This window comes from Rissa tridactyla, chromosome 13 (assembly GCF_028500815.1).
Source record: "Rissa tridactyla isolate bRisTri1 chromosome 13, bRisTri1.patW.cur.20221130, whole genome shotgun sequence".
NCBI lineage: Eukaryota > Metazoa > Chordata > Aves > Charadriiformes > Laridae > Rissa > Rissa tridactyla.
The window spans coordinates 3,197,850-3,218,260 of record NC_071478.1 but is presented as its reverse complement, the minus strand read 5'-3'; the positions used below and the strand labels follow the sequence as shown (position 1 = coordinate 3,218,260).

Genomic DNA, 20,411 nt, shown 5'->3' with positions numbered 1-20,411 from the left:
ACATGAGCCAGCAGTGTGCCCAGGTGGCCAAGAGGGCCAATGGCATCCTGGCTTGTATTAGAAATAGTGTGACCAGCAGAAGGAGGGAGGTGATCGTCCCCCTGTACTCAGCACTGGCGAGGCCACACCTTGAGTATTGTGTCCAGTTTTGGGCACCTCAATACGAGAGAGATCTCGAGGTGCTGGAGCGAGTGCAGAGGAGGGCAACGAAGCTGGTGAAGGGCCTGGAGCATAAATCTTATGAGGAGCGATTGAAGGAGCTGGGACTGTTTAGTTTGAGGAAGAGGAGGCTGAGGGGAGACCTCATTGCTCTCTACAACTACTTGAAAGGCCATTGTAGAGAGGTTGGTGCTGGTCTCTTCTCACAGGTAATTAGTGATAGAACAAGAGGGAATGGCTTCAAGCTGCAACAGGGTAGGTTTAGGCTGGACATAAGGAAAAAGTTCTTCACAGAAGGAGTGGTTAGACACTGGAGTCACCATCCCTGGATGTGTTTAAGACTCGTTTAGATGTGGTGTTAAGGGATATGGTGTAAGGGAGAACTTTGTAGAGTGGAGATGATGGTTGGACTCGATGATTCCAAGGGTCTTTTCCAACCTAAATGATTCTATGATTCTATGCTGCTAAACTCGCTGTAGCCACTTCAGTCTGCCTAATCATTTCTGGTTTTTATGTTTTAAGGTATTTCCTCATTGGATATATACAAACAGAAAACGTGTTATCTATGTATGGCCAAAGAAAAAGCAAAATAAGATCATCTTTAAAATTAATTCTCTCTAAATTAGGCTATCTTATAGAGAAAACACTGGTTTCTTATTTATCTTTTTTTACAATGATAGTTTCGATTGTAATCAAGATTTTGTCCCTTTCTGCTTCTCAGAGGTACCCATGGATACATGGCTCCAGAGGTGCTCCAGAAGGGAACAGCATACGATAGCAGTGCGGACTGGTTCTCGTTAGGCTGCATGCTTTTCAAACTTCTGAGAGGGTGAGTGAAGTTTGATGTCCCGTGTGCTTTTTTTTTCTTTTTACCCTGGGCCTTGTCATTGTCTGTCCCTTGAAATACTAATACGTAACGTATTACATATTATCTAAAATGGTATCTGACTGCTGTCTCTGCAACTTAGACCACGTCTGCACGTGAGACTAAAACAGGCTTTTTCTTCTCCCAAAACAAACAAACCACAAGCCCTGCTTCCTTCAGTAGGTACACGTGTGGGGCGGTGAGGGAGGCAGATGCTCTGTCCACTCCTTTGATTCTACTGCTGGTCAATTTACTCATCTCTTGGCAATTGTTAGTATTTTAAATGATATGATGTTATTCGTTGCTTAAATACACAAGCAGCCCTGTTAAATTATGGGCTTCATTTTAATGCTTAAGATCTGCTGTTAGGGTGAAACTCTTTGTTGCACTGTTTCCTTTTTTACATGATACTCAGCCTTCCCTTCTGTAGTGTTTGGGTAAGTCATAAAGTGTGGATGCTTCCATTTGCTGAATCAGGCCTGTGACTGTATTGATGTACAAAAGTATATGATACTTACAGCTTTGTCAACTGTTACCTTCTCAGTAAACTTATATGGCTGCGTAGAATTTATTAAGGCTAGAGGATTTATCTGAACAGTCAATAAGCACTGATTGGCAAGTGTTTGTTGAAAATAGCATCCTCAGTGTTAATGGCAAAACAGAAAAAATCTTTTTAAGCTTTTCAGAGTAAAGATGGATCATTAGTTAGATCATCCTGTGTCCTTGCATGTAATTAGTTATAAGCTCTTATCTCCATCCCAGACACAGTACAAAGGAAGGTAAGTGTGTGTCTTCTGAATTGAAGTATAAGCTGTACCAGTTTAACATTAATTTCTCACCAAGTAGATGAAATATAAGTGTGCAAATAAAGAGAGAAAGGGTGTTTAAATTGCAAAAAAAAGTAAACTATTCCTAAGCGCGGACAGCATTGTGCTGTAGGTAGCAAGACACACAATGGTTTGGGTTTGCTGGGAGGAGAGAGGAGAGCGTTGTTCACACACAGGACCACTGTGGACTCCTCGTCTTTCCTTTTGAGCCTTTTTCCTTTTGAGTCACTTGGGCACAGAAGATTAGGTCATCCGACTGACTGGCATGGTTTTTCCTTCATAGAGTTGAAGTTGTGTGTTGAAAGAACTAGCACCTAGGGGCAAATGGTCCTATTTACCATGGAAACTTGGATTTGCAGGGCAGGGAGATCTCAGTCTTTGTGGGCTGTGATTCCTCCTGACGGAGATGTGCAGGGTGGTATCGGTGGTGGGCCAGAAGCCAAAGCATTATTCATTGTGAACTATCCTTCCTCATCTGTTCTGAAGCCAATTAAACAACTCGCATCCCAAAACAAGGGTTGAGCACATGGTGCCATTTCTTGGTGTTTAGTAAATTTAGTCTGGCATAAAAACCTGCCCATAAGTCCCCAGTGAATCATTTGCTTCCCTGATCTACGCAGAGCTTTGTGGTCAAAGTATATGAAGCTGCACATTTGCCATTCACTCGTGTCTTTTTACCTATCATGCTTAAAAACAGGAAAATTAAAGTCCTGCTCTGTCCTTCAGATCCATTCATCGGAAAAGTTTTTTGGGGATAAAAGGGAAATAACTCTTGAGTAGCAGGTGCCCAGTTGAAACAAGCTAGTACACGCTGCCATGTGGCAAGACAAAATGTTTTATAATAGCTAATTAATGCATTGATAAGCAAGTAACATTTTAATTTTGAAAAAAATCATTCCCTCAAGGTTTTGAAGAAAACTAAGAAGCAGGGAACATATCCTAAATCTAATTAAAAAAATCTCATACTAAAATGTCTCTGCTTTCTTTCATGCTGTTGTTTAAGTACTTCATGGTCAATCTGTAATATTCTAAGGCCCTCTGTAACTAAAAGGAAAAATTCAAACTCAGAATTATGAAGCAGGAAAGGGATAAAGATGATGATTTACCAGATACCATCAAATACTTTCCCAGTCACTAATGTTGTGGTGTCTGTGATTATCTTCTGTTTCATCTACTTTAAGATCTTGCTTCATCCTGCCCATATAGATGAGTGGTAAGTTCTGTAGGTCATACTCAGTTTCCGTATATAGATCAATGTTTTTAAATATGAGCGTTGTGATAGCTGTTCAGGGTTTTCTTCTTAGATAAACTGTTCTGGTTTTGGGGACACACAGCTGTAACTGGTAAGGCGTTTGAAACACTGTCTTTAAGGATGGATCAGTGCATTTAAGACTAAACTAACCCGCTACGTGCCTGTAACTGGAGTAACTAGATCAGATTTCCCTCAGTTTGCTAATGCTCGGCGCAGTCTTTAAAGAAATCGAACGGTTGCTTTTCTCTGAATTTGATTTTGATGTCCACCGCATGCAATTGTACTGGAAAACAAAAAGGATAAAGTTTCTTGCAAAATGGTGCAGCTCTCTGTAGTAAGACAAGAAAACAAAGTGGTAAGAGATCAAGCATTGGTATTTTTGAGGTAGCTAGTAGCTGCAGTATGCTAGTGTGTAAAGTCTCATTTTTCATTTTAAATGCTAAATATTTTACTACTTGTTTTATTGTTCTGCAGGGCAGGCTTGATGAGGTGGAATAATGGGACTAAAAGAACACTATGTTGGGGTTGCCACAGCTGAAATAAACTGATATGTTATGGCTTGACGCTTAATAGTGCATTTTCTTATTTCTACAGTCACAGTCCTTTCAGACAGCACAAAACCAAAGACAAGCATGAGATCGACCGGATGACGCTCACCGTGGTAAGGACCCTAGCGACAGATGCAGTTACATTCCTCTTGTTTAGTAAACTCCCATTTCCTCTAAAAACTGGAACTATATATATAGCATTCTTTATGAGAAAGCTGTATTTACACATGGAAGAGTTGTTTACAGACACTATCAAAGAAAAGCTACTCTCCTGTGTGGGGAAAGCAGATCACGCTACTTCTATAACTAAAGGCCTCTTTTTGTGTTTCTTTTTTCATAGAATGTGGAGCTACCAGATTCATTTTCTCCTGAACTGAAGTCCCTTTTGGAAGGGCTCCTGCAACGGGATGTTAGCAAGAGACTTGGATGCCAAGGAAGAAGGTAGGTGTTGTCTTCTCCTTGGACCACTGCCTTTAAAAATTTCCACTGCTCTGTAAATGAATTAATTCATCTCAAGTGAAAATCTGCTTCCTGTTGTGATGACTTTAATTTTGGAAAGAGAACATTAAAAATGTTGTTTTGCATGTGTTGTTGCATGGAATTATATTTCATCTTCCTTTGGTTTGGTCAAATTTTTGGACAATTTCTGTCATTAAAGGCTTCCTCCGTGTTCTCTGCGGTCATGCTTACATTGGATGGTGTTCCTACTTTTCATCCCTGTGGTGGCATTGTGGTTTTGCCTGATCTGTTTTGGCATGAAGTCATCTTACTTGATTCAGACATATTGATGGCTAAAATTTATTGCTTATGTTGTAGCTGTAATGATACATATAAAAAAACCCAACCCCAAAACCACCAAGCACAGAAAGCTGTGAACGCTTGCTTCTTTTTGGGTTGCCTCTATTGCCAGATGTACCTGTTTCATTACATGATTCTAAGAAAAAGGTCATTTTTTTGTTTGTTTATTGACTGCAAAACACTAGTTGCTCCTGCCAAGCTTACCTTGCCTGTAGCCGTTAACTGAAGTTATTGTTATCACCTATTTAAAAAGCCAGCGTGTGCCTTGTGTGAGACTAGGAGAGAAAACTAGGAAACGAGTAAATAAGTGTTGAGAAACCATTAACAATGTGTGGCAACAGTTAATTGATGGTCACACTTGAGACTGGGGGTGGCTGTAACTCCAGTGAGATATCCAGAGGGTTTTTTATCATGGAGCCTTGTATGATAATGACCCAACATCGCTTTTCAACCTTGGGCCTATCAAGAGTAGTTGCTTAGTTTGCCTTAAAATATGTATAACAGCAAATGGAGTGGAGGAAGCTTGTTACTTGGAAGTAGCGACTGGGATCTGACAACAGATGAGTATTGTTTGTTGTTTGAAATGATGGAATACCGTAGCAAAACAAGAGCGATTCCTTGCCAGACCTACAGCGCTATTTCCAGTATTTCCACGTGAAAGTCTCTTCTGTTGTTTACTTAGGAAGACTTTTTTTTTCTTGAAAAAAAGAGCATTTTACCGATGTTTTCAAGTGATAGAAATGTGACCTTTAAAGGCTTTCTATTTCTCAAATACATTTGAAAAGCCCCTTCATTTTGTTGACTTCAGTTACTTTTATTTTGCAGTGCACAAGAAGTAAAAGAACATCCTTTCTTCAAAGGCATTGATTGGCAGCAAGTCTATTTACAAAAGGTAAAGGATTAAGACAGTAACCTTAGCTTACTTGGTAAAGCAGTAAAAAGAAAATAACTCTGAACAGGGAACGGACAGAAAACTTCAGGGTTCCACTCCCCAGCACGTGTACTCATTTGCATGGATACGTGGAGGACTGGTGATGAAAACCACTGTATATTCATGACTGCAAGTCTTACTAATTGTTAGTAATGAATTATTATTTTTTCAGGGTCCAATGACTTCATGGTTTCTTCTGCTTAGCTGTCTCTAAGCTGTAGGGTTTTTCCCCCAAATTTTTGGAGGACTTCTTTATTAAAGGAGTGGAGAACTTTGCACTGAAGTTTAATTTCAAGGCACATATTTTGCACAGTCATGTGTAATTTGTGCAAAAAATAAAAAGGCTGTATATATCTACAGAATGGATTTAAATAATGTCCATTAATTTGTCTTTAATTACGCTGCTTTTAATTTCTAGTACCCTCCACCATTGATTCCTCCCAGGGGAGAAGTAAACGCGGCAGATGCTTTCGATATTGGGTCATTTGATGAAGAGGACACTAAAGGCATTAAGGTACACAACTTGAAATGATAGATAGAGAATGGCGCTGTGATTGCTGTGCTCAGCTTTTCCTGCGTACGTGCCGTTCCTTTGCTTCAGGGGCTACTGAATGTGCAAGGAATTGCTCTCAAGTTTGGCAACTAAATCCATGCTGCTCCGAAAGAGGTAGCTTGGGCTGGTTGTCTGGTTTGTTGTTGTTTGCCAAGTCCTTCTGTTTTATTTTTTAGATTGACTGAAATCTACCTTCCTATCGAAAGTTTCATAAGATAAAGCAAATATTTCAAAGGCTCAGATAACTTTTGGGAAATCCTCAGATTTTCAAGAATACTTAATGGTTTGTAGTTTTAGAAGTTGTGATTCGTTTCTGGTAGCTTGGATAAATTGGACTAAACCTTATTTTAGTAGTGTTACCTCATGGTCAGAGAGTGCAATGGAAAACTCTTACAAATGATGAACTCTATATTAATGGTAGCAACTTTATAAGTTAGAAAAGTGATAAAAGAAGCTTTTGGGTTCTGATATTTTCCAAAATCTAATGAAAACAATGTAGAGGAAAAAATGAGAAGTTGAAGCTGCTGGCCTATTTCTGACTTGCATGGAGGTGGTGTGGCGTACCCTGCGTGTTCCTCCCCTCTCCTGAAGCCTCCCTGGTACTGTGAGACAGCGGGTGAATCAGCGCTCATCTTGGGTCTGTCCCGTTCAGTATTTTTATCATACACTTCTTCGGTAGATCAAACTTTATTCTTGTTATCACAGAAGTGAGTCAGGATAAAAACTAATTGCTCTAAACTTTATAAGCAAAAAAACATGTTAAGTACTCACTGTGCCTAAAAAGGAACTTGCCTGTCAGTGTCACCTGCTGTAATTACAGAAGTTGGCACAGAAAAGATTTTACGTGTTTAAAGAGAAATGCAGAGAACCCAAAATGTTCTTTACCCCAGAAAACTACAGATCTTCAGCATCAGTGTTAGTCTAACAGGATTCCAGGTACCTGCAATTCTGGAATGCCATAATTTGGAGGAACATTTTGCAAGGAGAAACCAGGTGGTCTTTTTATTTATTGAGGGGATCAGATATTCTTAGCAAGGCCTATAAATCCTATAGCCAGATCACCTCTGGGTAATCTTCCTTCAGGCTGCCTATAAGATAAATTTATTCTTAGTCCTGAGTCAGTGAGGGATATCATGTACAGCTTCGCTCTGCACTTTCGCGGGGATGTCACGGTCTTTTAGAAGGGACTGAATAATTCGTGCCTCTGAGTCAGCTGCAGCCGGAGCTTCCATTAAGGTGTCGGGAGCCGCCTCTGCCCGTGAGGATGCCAGTTTGGAGTGCCTTGCTCTCCTCCGTTGCCCCTGCGGATTATATTTATATTGCAGAGTGTCCTGTGACACCGAGAAGAGCACATGTTCTTTGAGGTTACAAACTGGAGAGCCACCAGTGGGTGCCCATGGCTTTCCCCTGTTACTCATATGCCGTCAGGAGTCCCTGGAAGCCACTTAGCAGATTTGCAGGGGAGTCTTCTGGCTGCAGATCTAGGGTGTGTTTTCCTGCTGTGATATGGCTATGGATCTCTGAAATGGAGAATATCCACTCTGGGAGTGTCTGGCCTGGCTGCAGAAGGAGAACTGAACAAGGCTTTAAATTAATTAATTAAGACCTCTAATAATTTTATAGGGAAAATATTGAGCACCTCTAATAATTTTATAGGGAAAACATTGATCGCTTTTTGTACTGCATCAAAGTGCCTTGTGGCTAAACCCAGAACGTGGCTGTGTCAAGCAACAAACAGTCCTTCCTGAAAATCCAGTAATTTTGGTTTCCTTCAGTGCAATTCAATTTAAGTACTGTAGTTAAGGATTAAGAGAGAAAAGAATCTATATAACAGGAAGATTGAGGTCTGCAGCATGCACTGCTGAATTTTGAAGGTTAAGAAGGTAAGATTAAGCTGTGGAAGGCATCCTTGTGTAAAAGGTATCTTTTCATTTATTGATGGAATTTTTGTGCTGAGAAAGTGTTTAATGCAATCAGGACATATTGTTAACATTGATTATGCGATAAAGTTAAGAGTACCGTTGCTTGCATTTACGTAATTATTTAAATGTACAGTCTAGAGAACATTATGGGACAATGTTGAATAAGGCTTTTAGAACTATCAGAGCAAATGAGTTTTGAACAGGTGGCCTGTTCTCTGTATATAAATGAATATTTTTGCTTAAATTACTATCTGTTTTCTCTTGTTTGCACCCATTTGTTCTGGTAAGGTTAGAGCTCAATACATCTTTTAAAATAGTACTGTTATATGGGTAACTATTAAGTATTGGCTGTAAGAATAGTAAACGTTATTAAAGTGTTGGGGTTTTATGTTGTTTTTCTCTTGCAAGTTGCTTGATAGTGACCAGGAATTATACAAGAACTTCCCTCTGGTAATATCGGAGCGCTGGCAGCAAGAAGTAGCAGAAACTGTTTATGACGCAGTAAATGCAGACACAGATAAAATTGAGGCCAGAAAAAGGGCTAAAAATAAGCAGCTTGGCCACGAGGAAGGTAATCTGTCAAATACACTTCTCTCCATCTTTTGCCGCTAGATAATAATTCGTGTGTTCGAAGTTTCACACGACAGACTCTCATATTACTGTCATTCACCAGTAATTGTTAGAATTCATTTAGTCAGTATCGCGTTTCTTGAGACGTTTTTAATGTTTTGAAATGCTGTATGATGACATAATGTTTTGGAAAATCTTTTGTGCTCTCTTTTAAAGATTATCATGTACAGCCTTTCGTCGTGTTTGTTTATGGTGTGTGCTCAGAAAAGAGTATGTGGGATTGATTTCACGCAAAAGAAAGGGAAGGAAAATGGGAAGTCCTTTACAGCACACATCACTTGTTTGCCCAAGGATCATGCATCGCAAACGCTGAACTTTGGATAGCAATATACAATTCTTTTAATAGTTAATAAGATACTTTTTTAAGAACCAAATTCTGTTCTTGGTTAGTCCCCTGCAGCCGCATGGTGTAATTAAGGCAGAACTGGCTGTGTGCGTGCCTGTGCACGCAGGAGCGCTGTTGCACGCCCAGTGAGGGCACATTGAGCCCCATCGCGTTCAGGACTCGGTCCTTTCTCAACATAGCACATTGGCAGAATGCTTTTAGGCAGTATCTTGTTCTGCACACTAAGGTGTCCTCTCCTTCTAGATTATGCACTCGGGAAGGATTGTATTATGCATGGGTACATGCTGAAACTGGGGAACCCGTTCTTGACTCAGTGGCAACGTCGTTACTTTTACCTCTTCCCAAACCGACTTGAATGGCGAGGAGAAGGAGAATCACGGGTAAGTGAGGTTATCCAGGGAGCAGCGGCTTCCAGGGGTGTGAAAGGCAGGTGGATTTGGAGGGAAATCTGAGAACTCGTGCTCAGGCAGACCTCTCGTGGAAGCAGAGATTTGTCTGAGTAAACAACCAGTGGATTTGAGAAACTTATCTGGAGTATCGCTTTAGTTAATGGGTAGCTACACTGCACTGAGGAAACATAAAGTTGTCTTGAGAAACCTGTTTACTTTGTTTTGTTATGTTTTTAAAGGAATTTGGTAGTTCATGGTGTTGTTTTTCATTTAGGACCTCTGGACTATTTATACAAAAAAACATAAACTGGTAAGGTCGTAAACGCTATAGCATTTTATTTCAAAGAAAATGCTATAGTAACTTTAGTTTAGTCCAGCTGTGATCATGTGCTAGGCAGAGCATTTGTATATTTAGTTAAATAAGGTTTTGGAATTTGAAAACATTGTTCTCCTCTTAGTCTATAGGGAAAGCTTTTCTGCAAACTCTTGTTGTGTGTTTGCTTCTCTGTAAGTATATAGTGCTTAAACATTCCCTTTCAGCTCTTTGAGATAGTCAGTAAGATTGTCCTTTTTTTTAACAGCAGTAATACTTGGAAAAAAAAAAATTATATGCAACTCTCGTGAGGGAAAATAGTGAATATTTTGTTTGTAGACACACCTATTTGTAGATTCTTATTTCATGCTGTCATTACTGGCTTTCTTAGCTTATATTTCGTTTTCTCTGTTGAAGCAACCAAGCCCCGTGCTAGATCTCTCTCTTACCTTATAATCTGTCTTTAGTTCATGACCCAGTCATCAGAAACAAAGAAAAGTTTGTGTAATGACTGTTAATGTTCATAACTTGATTTCTGTGGGTAGTCCAGAAAAATTAGGTAGCAGCTTTATTTGATGGGCAACAGCTTTTTTCGAATCATCTTTGTGTTTTCTTTTTGCAAATGCTACAGCAAAACCTACTGACAATGGAACAAATAGTATCTGTTGAAGAAACACAAATTAAAGATAAGAAGTGCATTTTACTGAGAATTAAAGGAGGAAAACAGTTTGTCCTACAATGTGAGGTGAGACGCTTGTTTTTCAATAGCTGTTAATCAGATTGTTTGGCGTATGATAAAACGATTGAAAAGTTTCTCAGGTCCTCCCATTATGTAGTGACTAAGTGTACTTTATGAAGCAAAGCTGAACCTAAGCAAAACTGGGAAGTTTTTAACACGCTTGAATTTTGAATGCAGGAAACCTGCAGCTGTGCCAGTTTCTGCCATGGATTTCAATGGTATTTGGGCCAAAATGAGTTCGGTTTAATGAATAGCTAAAAACTTTAAAACCTCTCAACCCACGTGGGCTTCGAAGGCCTTGTTGGCATGCTGGCAGTTAGTTCATGGTAGGTAATGTGTTTGCGAGGGAGGAAGTACGCAAGTCCTCAAAACGTCTTGACTGACTGTAGTTGCTGCTGGAAGCAAAGGTCTGCGCATTTTCAATATCCAAAGTTACTCATTCCATCACAAAATTAAAATAAGTTGCTTAGTGCTATCTAAGAGAGAAGACGCTGTTGGCCGTTTACTGTGAAGTGCCAAACTACTTCTGTATCTCTTTCAGAGCGACCCAGAATTTGTTCAGTGGAAAAAAGAGCTGACGGAAGCTTTTACTGAGGCACAGAGGTTGCTGCGTCGGGCTCCAAAGTTTCTCAATAAATCTCGCTCCACAGTTGTAGAGCTTTCAAAACCACCGCTCAGCCACAGGAATAGCAATGGGCTGTAGGAGAAACAGAGAACAAAGTTCACTTAGGGAAAGCTACTTTGTGAACTTGTTGAGTTTCACAGAATCCTTATGAATGACTTTGTGCAATCCTGCACATGGGATATGCTTAGAAGAGGAAAAATTAGATGTTTACAGCATGGGATAATGTCAGAACTCTGTCTCTGGAGGTTGTGAAGACTGGAACAATGGCAAGTGAATTCATGCTCCTAGCAGCGGTGGAAATTACCAAGCGTAGAGGCTGGATGTTGCTCCCATGCATTCCTGCACCCTGGCGGTGTCTAAAAACGTGGTCCGTTACTCTAGAACTACTGATGGAAGGAAGATACTGTTTTCTCTGCAATACCCTCGTTTGGTGCGTACCGAGCCTGGAGACTGAAATGGTTACTGCTGGCTGGGATGACACTTCGGTGTGCGATACCGACAAACCCCTCAACTGCGGAAGGAGCTGCAGACTTGCCATGTTGGATAACCTTTAATCTGTCGTGTTGCCATGTTCTTTCCGACCATTACTGCTGACTTTGTAGTAACCTTTCTCCATACTGCTGATGATCAACAGTGTGACTCTTATGCACTTCAAAGTACTGAATTCTAACTGTCCTGTGGTTTAAATGTTATTGCTACTTCATGGAAACATTGAACTCAGATTATTCACTTGGTTTGTTGTACTCACTAATAGTAGCTACCACCGGTTTGCTTCTTCTACGTATATGCAGTACTATAACTGACACAATAGAGTAATAATTGGTGAAGAGGAATTTATGGTAGCTTCATCTAGTGCTCTGTTGTATAAATTGACTATTTTAGCACAGTTTTTAAAGAGCAGATTCCTTTTGACAAGTTTACAGTGAACATAAAGACAGTTCTTTTCCATTTCAGGTCAACTGCACTTTTTAAAAATTAAAAAGAAATTATTCAAATCCAATGCATTCTAGTGCATGTACTGGGTTAAAGTGTCTGGGTACCTCGGTACGTATTTTGGATCACTCTTCAGTTACGGGACTTGTGGATCCTTCTCTGTTGTACACAAAACCATTAAGCAAGTGTGTTCTCATAGCGTAGATATCCCAGCCTTTCGCTGTAGTTCAGCTCAGGAGGTTCGTGCACACATCACATGGCTCGGCTTGCAAAAGGATTTTCAATTTTCTTTTCTAGGGAATTCAAACTGTCCACGTTGAAAACAGTCTGAGAATACCGAGGATGGAACTGACAAAACGAGCTGACCCAATGTCAGATTTATATTAATTCTACTTGAGACATCAGTCATGTCACGTGGAAACTCTTGCTAAAGTAAAGATATAACTTCTTAACTGTTAGACAACTTGAAGCATGGGAAGTCAGCCTTTCCCTGGTCATTGGGATGTTTTCTAAGACATAGGTCAGGGCTTAATTTAAGCTTTTTTCTGTTTCAGTGAACGCCTTCAAGAACATTTTCTCCCTGATCATGGTGATACAATTCCCGTCATCCCTAAAGACGATGGGAATTGCATCTCCATAAATGGGAGCAGAAGTTGCCCCGGCAGCTTCCCCTGGTGTGCACGGTTTGTTTCGCTAGTGCTGCTAACAGATAACCGCAGAGTTCGAGACCCGTCTCCTCGTAGAAGAGAACAAATTGGCAAAAACAGGAGAGTTCTTTTGAAAGTATTTGTTTATCCAGAACACACTTGTAATAAAATTGGATGTATTTGCTTCTAGAAGTGGGAGTGACTTAACTCTGCATAGCACGTGTTTTCACACCTGTGCGAACTGTCTTATCACCCGCTGCAGCAGAAAAGGAAAAATGCATTTTGGAAGATACCCCGTGTGAGTCGGGTGATATCTTTTAATGAGTTTGGGGGTTTTTTTCACTTTTTTTTTTTTTAATTACTCTGTAAGAAGAGTACCAGCTTCTCTGTCATTCTTACTGGTGAGGGATGTTTACCATCTCAGCATCCTCTGTAAGGAGTCGTTGTGGTATTTACCGAGGGGTGGCACAGAAAACGTCTCGTCTTACTGGCACTGACGGAGCACTGGGTGCTGTTGAGCTTTTCCTACAATACCATGCCACGCTCTTATTTTTTTTCTTCTTGATTTGGAAAAAAACACCTCAGATTGTGAGAAAAACTCTTAGTTCTCGTGTGACTGGTTTGTGCTTTCTTAGTTCGTTATCGGTTCCATTCTTCTCTCTAGTTGCTTTCCGCGGTTGCTTTTTACGCTGAACGCTTGCTGGCAGAGTTTTGCGGTTCCTGATGCAGCGATCCCATCGGTTCCAGGCGCTGGTGTCTGTGAGGAGGGGAGGGACAGATCTGCGATTGGGACATTGCGCCTCAAAACCATAGATTTTATATGAAACAAAGGCTGTGTATTGACTTACGGAAGTATGCATATTTTGAAGTGTAACAGAGTTGGGGTGTCCCTAGAACGTGCTCGTTAGTGTGGTCCTTATTGCCTTGTCCGGGTACACGGCAGGAGCGGAATAGTAAAATATTTGTTTTTCTTTAGTCAACTGATTTATCAACAATTTATAAAAGGTTTATATTTGTGGCTCACACGTGACTGTGCTGTTAGGAGAGAAGGAGAGATGACTGTAGTGGAAAACTTGTGTACGCGTGGGGGAAGTTGGGATCCCAGTGACAAGTTGGGTTCTGCGTGGAAGGGACTGGATCTGCTGGTGTGGAGAGAGAGCTGCAAAGCAACATGTGAGATAAGATACAGCTCCAACTGATCGTTCCTGGTTTAGGTACCAAATTCTCTGAAGTTTTTTCTTGGACAAAGGTTCTTGATGGTGTTATTTTACATGAGGGTCTTTAGCTGTATGTGGACAAAATCTTGTTGAACGCAGAGAACGTAAGGCATGGTGTTGTCTTTTATGCATTTTGACCACGTTTGTAGGATTTTCCTTCTTCTATTTTTTTTTTTTTTAATGTTCAGGGAAGTAAAGATAAAAGAAATTAGAGCTTTGGGCATCAACATTGCTGAGTGAATGATTAAACGCGTATTTTTAAACAAATTAGCTGAAAGCCCTTTAAAGCAAAATCAGCCCTACTGAAGAATTAAGCATGTGTGGGTATTGTTTCTTACGCTTCAAAACAGAGAATTACATGCCAGATAGAGCCTTGTTAAACACTCCCCTGACACATCCACATGCCTTCAGTGCTGCAGGGATTATTTTCTAATTATTCTTTGTCTCTGACGTACAAGCTGACAAAGGCAATAAGACCAGATCCTGGAAAGCGAGCGCGGGAGTGACGTGGTGGTAGAAAGATGTGTAATTTCTGCAGGAGCTGGGCTCGGGGGGGGGTCGCAGTGGCTTTTAGGAGAGCTGCAGCTCTGGTCTGTGTTCTTCGCCTTCCCCTTCCCTTTCCCCTTCCCATTTCCTTCTGCTCTGGGGCAGGGCGGCATTTTTGATACGTGGGAGTTGCTGTGAATTCATGTCTTGCTTCGAGGACCGAGGTACATCAAATTCTAGGCAAAATCAAGCTTTTATGAGGTGAAATTGAAGTGCAGGGGAAGCAAAGCTCCACTTACTCCTGCTGCGGGCAGAGTGTGACTGAGGAACCGTGTGGAGCTGGGCACAAGCTTGGCCGGTGCTGTAACGTGTTCCCTGGACACCGTGTCAACTGAGATGTCCCATCATTGCAGGTATCAATTAGGCACTTTTTATTATTCAAATTTGTTCGCTAATTTTTTTGCAAATGAACGAAACTGTTAAAAGAATATTTACTGTCTTTTTTAAAAAAAGAAATCCTTCATCTAAGTGTCAGCTGTCCAGTTTTCTAAGTCTAACAGCTTCTTGGTGTTAGTTATGTTTGAGCGTTAACGTCTTGTCACCGGGCCAGCAAAGTCTAGGGCTGCAGTCTCCCGCGTTACTGCTCCAAGCGCTGCTGGGAGATAAGCCCTGCTGGTGGAAATGCTGGAGCTGAGCCAACTTGCACCGGCGTTCCCGGTTTGTTACCCTCCCTGTTAGGCTTCGAAAACAAAGGCTCCGAGCACGCTAATAGTAGCCTAATAGTAGTTAAGGCTAATAGTAGTTGGATGTGCGGGTGGGAAACCTGGCAGGCAGGGACAGCGCTGCGCGAGGGTGACGGTGATAGACCTCAGCTTAGTCGCCTTCCAGTTTTCCTTAATTTCAACAACTCTCCTTTAGAAACGCCGCGGAAATTTTTCTTCTCCCTCTTGTCTCGAGCTGGCGGTGGGGGGAAAGGAATTAGGGTCATCAGATTGGTTTCGGTTTTAATTGGTATTTGCTGGTGTTTGCAGCCCAGTGGACAGATAATAGGAAATGTCGTGTATTTGGTGCTAAAACCAAACCTGTTTATCCCAGTTGTGATCCCGTACAAGGGGATGCTGTCGATGTCCGGTAGAGCTGCTCGGGCTGCTGGTTGACACAGCAGCCCTGGCACCGCGAGCAGGCTCGGGCCCCCGACGCGTGTGACGACTTGCGCAGTAACATTTCCTACATTTACCGTCTCCGCCGATGGTAAATTAGCTCATGAACAGTGAAATACCCGGAGCTCCGTGTGTTGCTCTTTTCCTGGCAGCTGGTCAGTTTTAGGACTAGATTCTTCAATAGCCCGTACATATCTCCGTACTGCGGACGCTGGCCATCGCACACTGGTTTCGCTGTTCCCCACGCGGCAGATGGCAAGGACACAGTTAATTTAACTCTGAAATGCTCACACTCTAAATATATATGGAGGAAGGACTATTTTGAAGTGTACAGTAGAAAAGTAAATAGTTCTAGTTGCGTTGATTAATATAAGGAATGAGTCAATTCTACAAATCAAAAAAAAAAAATCTGAAAAGCGTATTTTGAAAAAAGCATAGTATTAATTTTAATATTGTAAAAAAGAAAAGGAAAATATCTAAAATATACAGAGAACATATGTATATCCAAATGTCTGAGAGATTTCAAGATAATCTACTTTTGTTTTCTGTTGATTTCTATTCCATGGTGTACATATTGTGTGGATTGAACATTGGCTGTTTTAATACTATTGTTAAATTGTATTTTTATTTTGTGTTAAACTAATCATCACAGACTCAGCTTTATTTTGTTTATGTAAAGGTTGCTATGCTATGTAGGTATAAAACCAAGAATTCTATTTTAACAAAAAAGCATTTTATATATTATTTATTAAATACATGTGTCTCCAACTTCTGACATTCCACAGAATTTCTGCTCCGTATATGTATAGAAATGGCAGTTCCTTTCAAGCAGGATCAGTCAGCTTTATTCTGTTTTTCATAATAAAGTCGAAATAGTTGCCGGCAGTCTGTCCAGCTGACCCTTCTGTTACGAGCGTAGTGGCTTCCAGGCGCTGTCAGGACCATCTCGAAGTGCAGTGGCTCGTGAATGCAGAAACATCTGACAAACTTGCAAATAAACCCCTGGGTTTGGTATTTCTAAATTCCCCCTTTTATTCCTCGGCGTTCCGGAGAGCGAGCGTTTATTCACATGAGCCCGTGCTGGGTTAACGAGAATTAATGACCTTAAATCGGGGCGAGGAATCGGCTTGATATTTGAAAAAGGTCAGGCATGGGCTCAGGTATTTGCGAAGCTCCTTTAATTCCAAGGTTAATGAGGGAGTGGAAGGGAGAGCCCGGAGGGGCTGCGGGGTTTGAGCGCGGGGGCCGGCTCGCAGCAGTGCCTTGTGTCGGGCGTAGGGCAGAGACGGGCCAAACCAGCATCGGAGGTGGCAAAAATTGTATGTGTTGCTGTTTCAGGGGGATTATTTGGTCCTTAAAAATAGGTTTAGAGCCCATGAAGGCAGGAGGGGTGTCCTGCGGAGCCGGGCAGCCGGGGCAGGGGCCAGGCCGTGGCGCAGGACTCTGCCCGCGCCGCAGGCGAGGAGGGGAGCGGGCACCCCCGTGACGCCGCGGGGACCGTCCCTCCGGGGGTGTCGGGACTCAGAGCCCGCGCTCCCCGAGCTCCACCTGCCCAGGCAGCCAGCCCCTCGCAGCAAAGTGTTTGCTGGAGCTCTGCTACCGCTGGGCACATCTGTCCATAACCCAACCGGGCACCTCCTTCCCCAGCCAGGTACAAAAATAGCGCAAAATTCATCAGATAACTCATTTGCTAAAAATAAGGCCAGTTGCAGTCCTGGCCCCCGCAGTTTGAGGAATGCTCAAGGTATTAAAGCACATGCTTGTAATTGCCACTGTGGTGGAGCTCGAAGCACGTACCCTTCAGGGTTTAACCGAGTGGTGTCTCGAGGGTGAAATGTGGCTTTTGCCGGCCGTGGGGCCGAAGCCGCCTCTTCTCACAGGGAGAGAAGCGGCCGAAGCCGCCTCTTCTCACACTTCCCCCCGTAGTACTTCTGGCCTGGTTTTACATTTTCCCCGTCTGATCCTGTTGTATTTCTGTGGCTGAGAGCGAGCTGTAGCGTTGAGAGAGCTCCCGCAGGGTGGGAGAGGCCGGTGGTGGGGTGTAAAACCGCACGGGTGCCCGTGGGATCTTGTTTTTTTGGCATCACCCACCAGAAATGCGCGGAGATCGGGGTAGCGCCGAGCCCGGCGCCACAAACCTGACCCGTGCCCAAGCAGGGCTTCCTTAGAAAACCTGGGGACAATGCTGGTTGTTCATCCAGGGCGAGGATTTATCCGGGTTTGTGTAACTTGATGTATTTCCAGACTGGGGAAGGAGGCGGGTGGGGTGTAGCACTGGGATTGCCTGGGTGCGGGGTGGGAAGAGGCCTTCCCGGCAGTAGCAAGCATCTTTTCCTTAAGGAAAGGGAGAAATCAGAGAGCAGGCGAATAAAAATGAGTCTGAAAAACAGAATAAAGCGAGAGCATCCTAGGAGAGGCGTTTTTATGAGCACTGTTTCAGTGACGACATTCGGTCCTTAAAAAAAGAAAAAAAAAAAAAAGAAAAAAAAAAGGAGCAGATTCACATGAATAGCTACTAGTGATTTAAAGAAATATATTGAAAGAGAACCTGTTTTCAATGTGTAATTTAATGGTAAGAAAAGCCAGTATCTGTAAATAACTTTAGATATTGTATCTATGAGAATCATTCTTTGTTTTCTGTACTTGGCTCTTTTCATATTTATTGTGCGGAGGAGGGGGTGCCCCGTGCCGGTGTGTGCTGCTGCACGTCCCAGTGGTACTTCTCCCAGAGACTTTATCTTCGGAGTTTACAGTCCTCGGCGATTTGTGACTGATGTACCACACTTAGTTAATTCCGCCATTTTATTTTATTTTATTTTGGTTTTCGTTTTTTTTTTGTTGTTGTTTCGTTGGGGTTTTTTTTGTTTTTTGTTTTTTTTTTTATAAAAGGGTTATTTTGGCACAAGCTAAGCTGCTTCTGTGTGTTGGTCAGTACAACTGCTCTCGTACGACGAGAACCCCAATAAAAGCCGTCCTTTGCGTGTGTGCTGCCGCCTGGTTTCTTTTCGGTCTCGCCTGCCCCTTCCCGCGCGGATGGCGAGGCTCTGCCGGGACTTGGGGGGCTCTGCTGGACGAAGCCCCGCACCCCCATCGCCCCCCGGCTGCTCTGTCAGAGGTAAGTCCCTTCGCTCGCCGGAGAAGCCGTTTTTCATGCGCACGGTGTTTATTCATGTTTTTTCCGTGGGTGGCTGCGTCCTGCGGATGGGACGGTGCCGCGGCGGCGAGGAGGGCCCTGGGGGTGACCCTCATCCCGCTGTGCTGGGGCAGCACCACAACATGGCCCTGGCAGGGACTGCGAGGTGTCTTGGGGGTGACAGACAGTGGCTTTCTGAAAGGACAGGAGGGACCCCGATGCTGGGAGCCGCAGGGTGCCCCAGCGGCGAGACCCACGCGCAGCCAGGCTCCCCCGAGGCTGCGGAGCCCGCGGCGACCGTGCGAAAGATCACCCGAAACCGCGTGTTCTTGTGCCATTCCTGGCTGGAAAATGGGGTGCGTTTTAACCGCTGTTGGTGAGACGCTTGGGGCAGCCCTTGCTCTCGTTGGGGGCAACTACAGGCTAACAATCCTCTTTCCTTTCTCATTAACGGAGCTTTTCCAGCTGCCCGTGCTGATGCCCTGGGCACGTCCGCGGAGCTCTTTGGGGGAGCGGCGGAGGGTGGGTTTCACCTTCACGGGCCGGGCTGGGCCCCATCCTGCGTCCCGCGTCCCCCACCCCTGCCTGGGTGCCGGGGCGAGTGGGACGTGGGTCCTGCTGGTCCCTGGGGGGGACGACACCCATGGCCCCTCCATGTGCTGTGTCCCCAGCAGAGCTCTGCTGGGGATGGCGGTGCCAGGTGACCCCTGGGGGCAGGCAGGGCCCCCCAACAGCCATGGCTGCCCGCTCCCCCCCACCCACCCCTGCCCGGCTGCTCACCACGTTGGCGTTAGCGCGGCGGTGACTTTTTCTTTCCACCGACACGGGAGGCTATTTTGGGCCCTGCTCAGGGGTCCCTCCCCAGCTCAGCGCCCCCCCCCCAATATCCCAGGGCTGGGGCTGGCGGGGGGAAGCGGGGTGCTCCGGGGGTTGCCCCCGTGATGGAGCTCCGACCCGCAAGTCTCGGGGGGCTGCCCGGGGTCCCCCCCCCCCCCCCCCGCCCCGTCTTGCACCAGCCCTGGGCAGCCTCATGTCAACCCACAGCGGCTCTGGGGGGGGGCAGCCGCGCACCCAAGGGGGGGGGGCACGAACACGCGTGGCGGGGGGCGGGGGGGGGGGGGGGGGTGTCGGTGCAGGGGGGGCCGGGGGAAAGGGAGGAACCTGCCGTGCCACCGCTTCCCCCTCCCCAGCCGAGGCCCCGGTGCCACCGCCGCGGGTATTTTTAGCAGCGACATGTGTCACCTCAGCTGCCGCCGGGGGGGGGGGGCGGGGGGGGGAGGCACACACCGCCCCGCCGCCGCTCGCCCGCCCCCCGCCCGCCCTCTCCGCCTCGCTGGGGACCCGCACCGCCGGCAGAGCCCGGAACCGGCCCGGGCCGTCACCCCCCGGCGCCCGCAGCCCCCCACCCAGGTACGGGCGCTCCGGAGGATGCGGTTCGGGGAGGTGGGGGGGCCGGGGGAGGGTCCGAAGGGAGGGTTTTGGGTGTGCTGGCAGCCGGCCGGGGGCCCCTCGGCGGGGAGGGCTATTTTTAGGTGGGGGTGGATGGCCATAGCGGCACCCCCGGCTTCGGGGGCGGCTTCCAGGCACCGGTGTGCGCCCGGGAGGGCTGCGAGGGGAGCGGGGATGGTGGGTGCCCCCTGCACTGTGCGGGGGGGGTGGCCAGGGACCCCTCGGTGGCCTCGGCCCTTGGCACCCACCCGGGCGGCAGCGGGTCCCGGGTGGCAGCAGGAGCGAGACCCCGCCGGCCCCTGCGTGGGGACCAGACCCAAATGGGGCCGCATCCTGCTCCCTGGGTGGGGGGCTGGAGGGATGTCGATGGTGGTCCACAGCCCCTTGTTCCTGCCGTGCAGCGTGCTTGGTCAAGGCATGTCCCCCTCCGTGCCTCAGTTTCCCCATGTGCAGAGCAGGGACTGAGGATCCAGCTCTATCTGGAGGGCG

General features: G+C 45.0%; 2 protein-coding genes across 2 annotated transcripts in view; both read left to right on the top strand.

The window, feature by feature from the left end:
* GRK3 (G protein-coupled receptor kinase 3) overlaps nucleotides 1-12,669 on the top strand; it is a 72,747-nt gene extending 60,078 nt beyond the window's left edge. Inside the window, exons 13-21 of the mRNA XM_054219542.1 lie at nucleotides 881-988; nucleotides 3,698-3,764; nucleotides 3,992-4,092; nucleotides 5,275-5,341; nucleotides 5,799-5,894; nucleotides 8,264-8,426; nucleotides 9,075-9,211; nucleotides 10,165-10,278; nucleotides 10,814-12,669. Of these exons, the coding sequence (XP_054075517.1) occupies nucleotides 881-988; nucleotides 3,698-3,764; nucleotides 3,992-4,092; nucleotides 5,275-5,341; nucleotides 5,799-5,894; nucleotides 8,264-8,426; nucleotides 9,075-9,211; nucleotides 10,165-10,278; nucleotides 10,814-10,975 (1,015 nt within the window). The 3' untranslated portion in view covers nucleotides 10,976-12,669. The remainder of the gene's footprint in view (nucleotides 1-880; nucleotides 989-3,697; nucleotides 3,765-3,991; nucleotides 4,093-5,274; nucleotides 5,342-5,798; nucleotides 5,895-8,263; nucleotides 8,427-9,074; nucleotides 9,212-10,164; nucleotides 10,279-10,813) is intronic.
* A 7,113-nt stretch (nucleotides 12,670-19,782) lies between these two features.
* The window catches only part of MYO18B (myosin XVIIIB), an 80,854-nt gene continuing 80,225 nt past the window's right edge, over nucleotides 19,783-20,411 (top strand). Inside the window, exon 1 of the mRNA XM_054219740.1 lies at nucleotides 19,783-19,883. The gene's annotated coding sequence lies outside the window, so the exon portion shown is untranslated. The remainder of the gene's footprint in view (nucleotides 19,884-20,411) is intronic.